At 42.1% G+C, this 12,145-nt stretch overlaps 1 protein-coding gene across 1 annotated transcript; it reads left to right on the top strand.

The window, feature by feature from the left end:
- Positions 1-4,106: 4,106 nt before the first annotated feature.
- Positions 4,107-11,236, top strand: SPX (spexin hormone). Its single transcript, XM_021690459.1, has 6 exons — positions 4,107-4,112; positions 4,506-4,586; positions 4,767-4,821; positions 5,447-5,509; positions 6,499-6,582; positions 11,178-11,236. The coding sequence occupies exons 1-6, from the start codon at positions 4,107-4,109 to the stop codon at positions 11,234-11,236; spliced, it is 348 nt and encodes a 115-aa protein (XP_021546134.1).
- Positions 11,237-12,145: the final 909 nt, after the last annotated feature.

Genomic DNA, 12,145 nt, shown 5'->3' with positions numbered 1-12,145 from the left:
ACTTTTCTTAGCCCATCTCTAAGCTTGGACCTGTAAAAGTCCTAAAGTGTTATGATTTAACAAAATCGTATTAAGAGGCAATGCCATTTTAGACAAATGCATTCTAGTATGTTGCTTTTGATAAGACTACAATATTGATAATATGTCAAAACCATTCTCCTCATTTGTGCGTATTATGCTGAAAATGGCAGCTTTGACGTAAAGCATCTGCTTGTGAATTCATTAGCTAAACTTTCATAAACAAACTACATCATACCTTTTTCCTTAAAATCGTAAATTCAAGACACAGTTTTATCGGTGAATCATTTTCCTGTCCCTCTTTCTAAAATGTTTATGTGTTTTTGGTACGGAGAGGGGGAAATAGGCATTTTGCTTGTTAGGTTACCTAGCAATTGGGTTTCACTTACGAGTTCATTTGAAACAAACACATGTATAATTTTATTTCTTTTATTGCCCTTTTTTGGAAGTTGCTATAATCCCTTGAAATTAAATCCTAAAATCCTGAAGTCTAATATTTAAAGAAATATTAAGATTTTACCCAGTTTTGGTGTTAACCTATTAGTCCTTGGTTTTTATTCTTTCCCTTCTTCTAACATTGTGAAAAACACTACAGTAATGGTTTTGGCTCCTTCTTGCTTGACTTATACTTTAAAAGGAGTAAATATTCCACAAATTTCTACCTACAGACAACTTTCTGTATTCCATTCTCATTTATTAACCAAACCTCATGTCTTTACAGGCTGGCAAGTCTAAATATCAATCGCCCAAATCCCAATCTCTCTTACACAAGTATTTGCGGATAGATCTCATCAGCCCCTCAAACTTCAATCCTGAATCAAATTTATCTGTTCTGTCCTCATACTCCTTGATATTTCTATGGCTAACTATTCTCCCAGCCACACAGACTCCAAAGTTACATTTTTTTTTAAATTTTATGTTATTATGTTAATCACCATACATTACATCATTAGTTTTTGATGGAGTGTTCTGTGATTCATTGTTTGTAACACCCAGTGCTCCATGCAGTACGTGCCCTCTTTAATACCCATCACCAGGCTAACCTATCCCCTCACCCCCCTCCCCTCTAGAATCCTCAGTTTGTTTCTCAGAGTCCATAATCTCGCATGGTTCGTCTCCCCCTCCGATTTTCCCGCCTTCATTTTTCCCTTCCTACTATCTTCTTTTTTTTTTTTCAGTTTCATTTTTATCACTTATATCCTCTAAAGCTTTACTACTCAAAATGTCCTAGGATCAGTGGAGTAACATCCATCAGCGTCACCTGGGAGTTTATTAGAAATGCAGAATTTCAGTGATTCAGTTGGTTAAGTGCCTACCTTAGGCTAAGGTTATGATCCCAGGGTCCTGGGAAGGAGTCCCAGTGTCAGGCTCCCTGCTGAGCAGGGAGCCTACTTCTCCCTCTCCCTCTGCCCCTCCCACCTGCTCATGCTCTCTCTCAAATAAATAAAACCTTAAAAAAAAAAAAGACATGCAGAAGTTCAGATCTCACTCCACCTGTACTAAATCAGAATCTGTATCTTTACAAGGTTCCCAGGTGATTCACATTCATATTAATTCCTAAGGAGCACTACTCTAACTTTCAGAGGAAAGGGATTTTCTTTCTTACCTTACCTTAGCCTATCTTCTTACCTTAGCCTATCTTCTTACCTTAGCCTATGGTGGGTACTCAGGTCCTTGTTCAGTATCTGCCTATGTATGTAATTGTTTCCCCTGGATATTGACATAGTTTGCATCCTTTCCCTCTTGCCTTCTACACATTCCTTTAAAGCAGTTACTTTCTCTTCAGCATCATCAATGTCTCCTCCTGATCATCTCCATCAGCATATGTGTTCTGCAAATGGTTTGTTAGTTGGCATCACGGGAAACCAACAAACCTGATTTTAGCAGGACACTCCAGGGGTGTCCGCATCCTGGAATCTGACATGAGCACTGTAGGCAGTATTGCCCCTGCAAACTCAAACCTACCGCAACCACTGCTGCACCAGAAAATGTCTCTTCTGATTCCCACTTTCCTCCATCCTAGCTCCAGATTTCCCATCCAAGTGGGTCTGATTGGTGAAGCATGTGTCATGTGCCCACATCCTACCTGACAGGGAGGCTGAGAAAATGAGTGTCTGACATTTTCACCTTGCACGATAGAAGGAAGGCTTTGTCTCCCACCAAGATTCATAATGCCATAATTCATAATTTAGGGAATTTTAGGAATTCCCTAAAAATGAAAGGGTTCAGATGTTACTGAAAGGCCAAAAAATAATAGCACACTTCCACCACACTCAAGTATCTAATCTTTAAAAAAAATTTTTTTTCATTTTTCCTTGCCCCCTTTTAGTGAAATGTAGTGAAGCTAACTTAAAAATGCTATCTGCACTTGTCTTTATTTCCTCATATCCTATTCACTTTCAACCCACTCCAGTCTAGCTTATGTCCTCAAAAACCATCATATTTCCAAATCCAGTGCACACTTGCTGGTGCTCATCTACCATGACCTCTCAACGTCGTTGGATATTCTGCTGGCTTCCTCGGCCTCATGGTCTCCAGGAATTTCTCTTTTCTTTCTGGTATCTTCACCTCAACTTGCTTTGCTGGCTCTCCCTTTGCTCATTTCTGCATGTTTGTTTTCATAGCTCTGTCCCTGCTTCTCTTCTTTAATTCCATTCACTCTCAAAGTGTTCTCGTTCAATCCCTTTCATGCCTTAAAATTCTTACAATTCTTAAATTTGACAATTTCTGCCCTTAGAAAAAAATCTGTAGGCTGGTGACCTCTTTGCTGAGCTGTGTAGAGTTTTGCATTTCCAACTGCCTACTTCACACTTCAACTTAGATCCTTAATGTATGTTTTAATCTTAATATTGAAATTTAATTCCCCTCTCTAAAGTGGAGTCTCCCAATTTCAGTAAATGGCTTTATCATAACCAATGTTTAAGCCAGAAGCCCAAGACTCATCCTTGATTTGTTTTTCTTACATGCTCTTATCCCATTTATCCACAGGTTCTGAATTTTCTACCTCCAACAAACATCCCAAATTCATTTACAGCTCTCCATTCCCTGCAAGTCCCACCCAAGTCTAAGCCATCATCGTCTTTTGCTTATGACCATGTTTCCATATGAACCATTTCTTCCTCTCTGACCTCATTTCAAAGTACTCTCCCTTATCACCCCATGACCACTCAGTTTGGCCTCATTGGTCTCCCTATTCCTCAAACAAGCCAAGCTCTTTGCCATCCCAAGATTTTGTTTTTCTTTCTTCTGCCTGTTTCACTAATTCTCACTCTGATTCATCTCATGTCTGACTCTACCTGATCTTTCCAGAACCCCCTCAATTGCTGCCTTCCCTAAAGTAACCCAGCACTTACCACATCACCTCGCTTATTTTTACTTTATAAAGCATTTAAAACATTTATAATTACCTAATTTACCTGTTGACTAGTTTACAGAATTTCTCCCCTGACCAGAAGATAAGCTTGATCACAGCAAAGACCGTGTCTTTTTAATGCATGGCTGTGTCCCTTGAACTAGAAAGAAAAATGTCTGATACATAGTAGGCATTCAATAAATGTTTGTTAAATAATTGAATGGATACATAAGTGAAAGAGTGATGTTGAATTCCATTGAGATTCCCTAACATTTTTATTTCTACCCATTTGATTCATGTTTAGTCATCAGTGATAGCTTGATAACTAGCTACCCAAGACAAGTTCACTTATTTATTCATTTACTTTTGATTCAGCCTGGGCTTTTTAATCATTTTCTCTACTACTAATAATAAATACTTTGGGAAGCTAGTGGGAAAAGCAAAAACAATGATGCTGATATATTCAGAATATCTCCTGGCTGATGTGGTCAGTATGTAAATAAGTGATGTCCACTCATCAATCATTTCTTTACTTCCTGCGAACGAATCTCCCTGGAAAAATTGTCAGATCCTCTCAATCTTGAATACTGACAAGAAGTCCCTATGGACTCCCTAACTCTACTGAAGATCAGGAGGGGTCCTTGACACTAAGATTTAAAAGCCCCACTCTCAGAAAAGGATTAGAAAACTGACAGGTAAAGTTACAGTTATCGCAGGCTCTGGAAAGGAGGTGAACATGAAGGTAAGTAAAAGTTTTATTTAGTCGAGACTTTTAAGCTATTTATAAAAAGCTTTATAGCTTTTTACCTATTTTACCTTTAATAAGCATTTTATAGGCTAAAGGATATTTAAACAATATGCCTTAAAATACCAGAATCATTTGATTTTGCTACAAAAAAATCACTCATTTTGGGTGAAGTAATGAAAGTAACATATTTCTAAATTTTTTTTTAAGAAGAGAACTCTTTTGTGGATTAACTAGAAGGTAGCCTCGGGAATCCCCCTCTCCCCCACATACTAAGTATTATTAAAACAGAGCATATTGAAAAGTTAGGAAGTTTGTAATTGTCCAGGTGTCACGGAAGTAGAAGATCCTATAGGCACAGAAATTACTTTCTTTGATCTTCTCTTGTAGGGACTCAGAAGTCTGGTGGCAACAACCTTGGCTCTTTTTCTAGTGTTTTCTTTCTTAGGAAATTCCAGCAGTGCACCACAGGTAATCAAACGCAAAAACTCGGGCTCCTGGATGTTCTTCCTTTTCCTTCCTTTCCTTCCTTCCTTCCTTTTGTTTCTTCTCTTTCTTCTCCCTCCCTCCCTCTCTTCCTTTCTTTTTTTCTAACAGAGGACTGGGCTACAATGTCTTGCTAACTGCTTTTCTCTTCTCCCTGGGTTGTAGGGACTCGAGAGAAGGAACTGGACTCCTCAATCTATGCTCTACCTGAAGGGTGCACGTATGTTCCAAATACTTTGCTCTTCCTATAGCAATAAAGGAGGATCCTTCGGGGTGCATGAATCCACGGGATAGATGTGTGGGGAGAGAATAATATTGAGTGTGTTCCCTTAAATAATCGAGGTCAGCCTGGTCTTGGTCAAAGAAAAGGGGCAGTAGAAGAGAAAGACTCCCTGATTATTAGAACCTTTACATTCTGAACTGGAGGGTTGCTGGCTCTTGACGCACAGGAAGACTCCGGAGTAGCCTGGGAAACACCGCAAGGACCCTTGAACCCGACCACTGCTCCAAAGCCCATTCCCCGCGGCGGGCAGGGCGCGGGCAGGACGCGGGCAGGGTGCAGCAGGTGCAGGCAGGGCGCGAGCAGGACTCGGCAGGGCGCGGGCAGGCGCGGGGACAAGGCTCGGCGCTGGCAGCGCAGGGGTAGGGCGCGGGCAGGGCGCTTGGTGCAGCCTGGGGTTGCACTCCCAGCGCCGGAAAACTGGCAGTGCAGCCGGGACCCCGGCCGCCGCCGCCGCCGCCGCCGCCCCACCCCTCCGGGCCTGGGGACTCACGGCGCGGAGCCTAGGTTAACCAGGATCGTTGAGCACCTGGCAGCCGCTGAGCCCCGCGTCTCGCCTTTGCAGAGGGGCGTCCCTTCATCTCGGACCAGAGCCGGAAGAAGGACCTCTCCGACCGGCCGCCGCCCGGTGAGTGAGCGAGGGAGGAGGAGGCCCGTGCGGCGACTCACAGCAGGATCCAGCGGGCGGGGCGCGCGCCCCAAGACAGCGGCTCCCCTCCTCGAGGGCCGCGACTCCGGGGACGCCCTGGGAGAGAGCCAGCCAGGGCCGAGCTTAAGCTGGCGGCCGCGGCGCCCTGCACTATTGAGCGGCTGAGGCTGGAGCTGAGGTTCCCGAAGCTGAACAACTCGGTCTCGGCTGTTCCGACCGCCCTCTGGCCGCCGGGTGTGCAGAGGTCCCCGGGGGAGTTATCCAGGGACAGGCCAGGCCTGGGGGTTCACCTTCCAGGAGTGAAGGAGGGCGAGCGAGAACGGTGCAACTGCCCCTAAAATGTACCTCCCCGTTTATGCCAAGACCTTTAAACGGTTTCCTCTTAAATGTTTTTGTTGTTATTAAAGTAGTGATTTACCTGGAAACTTCAAGTGTACGCCCCTATTGCATTACTAGAAGGGCTATAAAGCAGTTAAAAACCAGAAATTGTTAACAGGTAGGGGCCATTAAGAATAGGGCCAGGGACTGTTATGTGCCCTAAGCGTGGCCAGGAATGTAATTATTATTTCAAACAGCTTTGGACGGAATGGAAGAGGAAGTAGCCCAGGCTCCCAGGAGTATCCATTACATCTCAATGTTTCTGCCCATTCAATTTTAAGCTCTGAAGGGTGAAATTATTCAGAGTTCTTTACCTCAATTTACCCTCCTTTTGTGAAATTCTCTGTAGAGTTTAAAATCTCTTCCATACCTGTAATACACACCTTAACCAATTGTAAGTAACATCCACCGGAACTATAAAATGTTTAAATTCCTAAAAATCAGTCTTCTGTGTGTGTGGGGGGGGGGGGGGTTGGGGTGATTTGCTAAGGGATCAAAAATCTATTTCATAAAGGTTTTTCTATTTGGAGCATATCAGAACAGGAATATTTAAATGCTAATAGAATCTGTATATACTTTTGTTTCTCCAGAGAGACGCAGCCCAAATCCCCAACTACTAACTCTTCCAGAAGCAGCAGCTCTGCTCTTGGCTTCCTTGCAGAAACCACAAGAAGGTACAAGTATAGTGACTTATTTCAGCTGCAGGACAGGGAAGCTTTAATCACTTTTGGGATTCTGTGTTGAATACAACAAAGTTGCTTTTACTCAGATTTTTAAATATAATTAACAGTTGCCCCCGGCTCCAGAAACTCAGACAGGTTTATTATATAAACACTAGTACATTTCTCATTAAAGTGAGTCCCCAGGAACATAAAAACATTTCCTTGATGACACTGGGGAATTTCATATTAATTTCATAATCCAGAGCCTATTGTAATCTTATTTCACTTAGAACCAAATGACTGAACCAAATGAAATTGCTGAAAATGACTTATTTTTGTTTGCAAATATAGCAATATTATATGGTACATCCTAATAGATATGGACCAGTTCTGATTCTAAGCCTGTGTGATTTTTATTATATAGCTTCTTCTATACGAAGATTAGGTGTACTTTTCAAATAGAGACACTCTGTCCATGGGGCACTGAAACCACTAGTTAGTTGAATTAAAGCATCTTGGTAATAGATAAGCCAGCGCTTTGGGGTATGTAGCAGACAGGGTTCAAATCCTGGTTCTGCTGCTTTACTAGCTGGATGATCCTGAGTCTTAGTATCATTATTGGTAAAATGGAATAATGATACCCATGTGCACGATTGCTATGAGAGCCGATTGAAACAAGGTACATAATTTGAATTACTATTAACAATAGAGGTCATCAAAGCATAATAAACAGACCTAGAGTTTTCCCTCTCAAAATTGTAGTAATGCCATACTGTGACATAATTTAAATGCTTAAACGTTTTTTTTATTTTTTTATTTTTTAAGATTTTATTTATTTATTTGAGAGAGAGAATGAGAGACAGCATGAGAGGGAGGAAGGTCAGAGGGAGAAGCAGACTCCCCGCCGAGCAGGGAGCCCGATGCGGGACTCGATCCAGGGACTCCAGGATCATGACCTGAGCCGAAGGCAGTCGCTTAACCAACTGAGCCACCCAGGCGCCCCTAAATGCTTAAACGTTTTAAAAATGTATAGCAAGTGGTCTGGTCGTCAAAGCACAGGTTGCTGCTGGCCTAGTGCTCTGAGACTTATGCTAATGGAGAAGATATATATATCCTCGGTGCCCAGTATTGAAGGGGCCATGCAGGGAGAAGAGAGCAAAGGGTACTTTCTGGCTTCAAGCCTATGGTTTTCTTGTGAAAAAGATACCGATGAGAAGCAAATGCAAGAGAGTGGCATTGGGGGTCCTCTGAATTCAGAGCAAGGCCAGGGCAGCTGTGGGTGGGGAGAGGGGATTACATGCACTTATGCCCGTGAGATGCCAGCTACTGGCAGGCAGACGAGAAAGCAGATTAAGGGGAAGCAGGAATGAGAACGACCCTTGTAGCAAAAAGATAGGGTGAGGAGCACCTGGGTGGCTCAGTCAGTTAAGCGTCTGCCTTCAGCTTAGGTCATGATCCCGGGGTCCCTGGGATCAGCCCTGCTCAGCAGGGAGTCTGCTTCTCCCTCTGCCCCTCCCCCCACTTGTGCTTTCATGGGTGCTCTCTCTCAAATAAATAAATAAAATCTCAAAAAAAAAAAAAAAAGGGCGAGCAGTCAGTGGAATAGCAGAACGCAGGAGGAGTGGTTATGTTAGAGCTAGGACTATGATTACCTGTTATTATTACTACTACTACCTGGAGCTAATAGTTGTTGAGGGCTTACAATAATACAGGGGGCCAAGCACTGTTCTCAGCATGTGATATGCATTAATACATTTAACCCTCATAGTGACCCTGGGAGGTAAGCACAGTATTATCCACACTCCAGGCGAGGAAATAGAGGCACAGAAAGATGAAGTAGCTTGTCCACTATTACATAGCAGGTACATACTGGAACTGGGATGAAGAATGAAGGTAATTTACTCTTTGAGAATCAGTAAGATGCCCTCTGGATTGGCAGCAGAGCGATGACATGGTGAAGGAGGATGGATCTGATTGTGGCACAGAGAGTAACATTAAGAACTGTAACAATAGCTACAATATAGGAAGGTCAGCTGTATGTCAGATATGAATGTGCATTTTTCTAGCTCAGAAAACTGAAACTTCATGAGGTGTATTTACTTTCCTAAGGTCAGGCCGTTAGTAAGAAGTGATGTTGGGATTTTAATTCAGGTCCGCGTGACTCTACAGCTCTCTTCATTATGCCATGCCAGCTCTCAAATGCATTGTGTCCAAGAGGAAAGACCCATAGAGGGGAATTAGGGAGAAGCCAAGGAACATGACAGGAAACCACAGGAGTGAGGAGATGATGTGCAGCCAGCCAGTCGGTGGGAATCGATGGGGAGGCTCAACTCTGAGGGATCCTGGAGGGAAGAATAAATAACATGGATAGCTATTTACTGAAGGGATAAAAGGAAATCGAGAGTCAAGCACATTTTGAAATGGTGATGCTGGTGATGAATGAACATTTCTGTGGATATAATTAAGGTTCAGTTTGAGATAACAGAAATGGTCCAGTGAGTAAAAGTGTGTAGGTCAGTGGTTCTCAACTATCCATCTATGGACGGGTTCCATCTGAGTTAACTGGAGAGCTTGCTCAAAATACAGATTTCTCAGCCTTAGACCCAGAGATTCTGATTCTTTAAAAGTTGAATGAGCCTCAGAATCTGTATCCTTGAGAAGTTCCCCCAAATGATTCTGATGATCAGTCAGATTTGGGAACAACTGGAAAGTCAGAGCCAGTTAATAAAGGCTGAAATCGTGAAAATGGAAATCTCTTCTAGGCCTCAGATATAGCAGGAGAAAGGCAGATGATAAAGGATTCACCTATGAATACCTAGAGATGGAGGGAAAAGGAAGACAGTCCTATCAGTGAAGGGACATTTCAAGGAGAAGGCAGCAATGTAAGAGGAGAACCAGAATAACAGCATATCCAGAAATCAAGGTGGAAAGTTTTAAGAGAGGAGTGATTAAAGCATCACATGTAGCCTAATGGTTAATGAGAGAACAGAAATCAGCAGGAAAGGAAGATCATATTGGCTACGAGGGGTCATTGAAGAGCAGTTCACAGGATTTCCGCTCAGCTCCTGCTCAGTGATACTATTTGTTCCTGCCATGCCCCGTCTGAAGCCTTGTTGAGAGGGAATTTGGGACAAGAAGAAAGGGAGTACTAGCTAGCATGGCTCTCAGAACTCTTGCAATGAAAAGGTGAGAAATAGTTGGTAATGGGTGGAGGATGCTACAGCCAGGCACTCTTTTCTAAATTCAACATTTGGCACCCACCCCTACTGTTTGTTGAAATTCGTAGGAGGAGAGTGCTGGTGAAGATGGATCGGAAGAGAAGTTTTAGATTTAGTTGCTGGGAAGATGTGTGGAGTTAGGGGGAAAAAAAAAGTGAGCTAGAATGGAAAGGGAGGAGCTAATTTTAAAGAGGGGAAGAAGGATTTTCATTAGCCACTTTAGGGAAGGCTCCAGAAAACCAATGTTGCACTATATGTTAACTAACTAAAATTTAAATTTAAAAAAAAGAAACTTTAGGGAAGAGTGTGTGATTATAGGTCCCAATTTCAAGTCTTTTTGTGGAAAATAAATGTAATTTTTTAATCACTGAAGTGTCCAGAGTAGCTTGTTTCTGCTGATGAAATAAGGAAACAGAATCTTACTCTTTTAAATTGATGGAAAAGTGTTTAATTTCCATATGATATATTCATTACTAGCCACCTTTAACATTTTCATTCTAAAGTCCCTAAGCATTATTTGGTAGGCTCTTATTTTATATAGTGAGTTTTTATTTTAGTGACCAATGTACAAGGATGCCCTTCTTATTGAGTTTTTTTTTCCTTTAAAGAGCAGCCCATCATCTGTCATATTCTAAAATGTGCTAGTAATTCAGGTTAAAATGTAACTCAGATATTCAAATTATATTGTAACTAACTAAAGGAATGTGGTTTTATCTAAAGATAACCTTAGAGAAAGTTAGGAGGGGCATTTTCCTCTGGCAACTCCCTCTCCCTACCTTTGGTAGGTTTTAGCTCTTCTACCCATTGTTACAGTCCCAAGAACCTGCTATCATCTGACTCCTTAGCCACTTTGTCCCGGAAGGGATACCTCATGCTCTAAAGTTTTCCAATCCCATGCAGCTCACAAGTATCCCTTCCTTTTGTCTCATTTGTTCCCCAGGCCTAGTCTAGCTCAGCTAATAAGAGAATATGTGCAAAAGTGTTCCAGTGTCATCTTTCCCAAGTAACATGCATTGTTCACAGGAAACATGGAGGCCGTACCTTGATGCACCTGAACGGTTCTAATGGTGGATATTTAAGATATGAGACACACTGAGAGCAAGACATACGGCCTTTTCAGATTTCTACCAAACATACCACGTTATAGTTTCATTCATTCTGGAGAGTCAGATGTGAAATGTGAGTTCCCCTATGTGTCTTGAGCTGAGGAGGAAGATTTTTAAACCAAATCAATCAAAACACTTTTTTGGATTCTCAGTAGCAAAGTGCAGTAGTTAACATAATTTAGGAAACTAAATGTTTATTTCTTGAAGTTCTCTTCATCTTATCTTTTCCCCTTTTAAAACACAGAGAAGTGTGTTTATTTTATGCACCTTTTTTTCCTTACAGCTGGAGAAGAAAACTTTGATCAAACGAGAGTCCTAGAAGACAGTCTACTAAACTGGTGAAAATAGACCAACTTACATTCGAATACAGTTCCATTCCTGCTGAAAACATAAAGCATGTAAATAAAGCCCTTGGACCCTTTTTAATTCCATTGTAATGTTAGGAACATGCATAACCAATTTTATTCTTTCCAGAAGTAAAGGTAATGTAGGGTTCTTAGCTGGGGACATCATGGCCTTCTTTCATTGCTTCAGGTCCTGTTTAGGTCACCTTGTGTCTTACTCCCATTTGTAATTATAAGGCTAGAGACTCTTTAGAGTGTGTTTTCTATTTGTTACAACAAGTATCCATCTTGATCTAGTGAGTCTTAGTTGTTGGCTTTTTCATTCCTTTACCCCTTGCATTGTCTTGCACTCAGCAGCGAATCTCCCTCTCCTTTTCTGCCTTTTTCCCATCTCCATCGGGGGTGAGGGGAGAAGCATGGCAGGATGGGAAAGAGTAGAGTGTGTTCTCTTAGCAGTTCATCTTGGAGACGGAAGTTGTTAAGAAGGGAAGAGGGAGGGAGGTGACTGGGAAGAAGCCCGTGATAAGAACACTTCACTGTAGTTGCTGAAGGAGGGAGAGGGTGGATCTGTGAGGCTGGTAGAAGGTTCCATAGTGGGGCGCTCCGCTTTATGCTCTTTGGGGATCTCCCTGAATTCAGGGGGTTACTGGGAAATAAGCAGATGGAGACACACTCTGCTCTTCTGTACATTGTACAAAAGGAACAAACCAGTTTTTCAGAGGTAACTCATGTTCCACAGCTAAACAGACGCAAAGACTCTGCTTACTCTAATTGACTAGAGCTCTAGGCTTTATTTTACATTAAAATGTTAGATAAAGGCACCCCGATAACATCAGTACTCGGTGATATGCATCATCTGCTCCTTCTAAGACTTTTAAAATTATCTGAAAAAATACACACACACACA

Source organism: Neomonachus schauinslandi, chromosome 5 (genome assembly GCF_002201575.2).
Source record: "Neomonachus schauinslandi chromosome 5, ASM220157v2, whole genome shotgun sequence".
Classification (NCBI taxonomy): domain Eukaryota; kingdom Metazoa; phylum Chordata; class Mammalia; order Carnivora; family Phocidae; genus Neomonachus; species Neomonachus schauinslandi.
Note: the sequence above shows the minus strand (reverse complement) of the source record. Positions and strands in the feature narration are given on the sequence as shown.

Coding starts and splice junctions, on each gene's coding strand:
- SPX (XM_021690459.1), top strand. Junction 4,587..4,766: donor ATTCCAGCAGTGCACCACAG/GTAATCAAACGC, acceptor CCTGGGTTGTAG/GGACTCGAGAGAAGGAACTG. Junction 5,510..6,498: donor CTCCGACCGGCCGCCGCCCG/GTGAGTGAGCGA, acceptor TTGTTTCTCCAG/AGAGACGCAGCCCAAATCCC.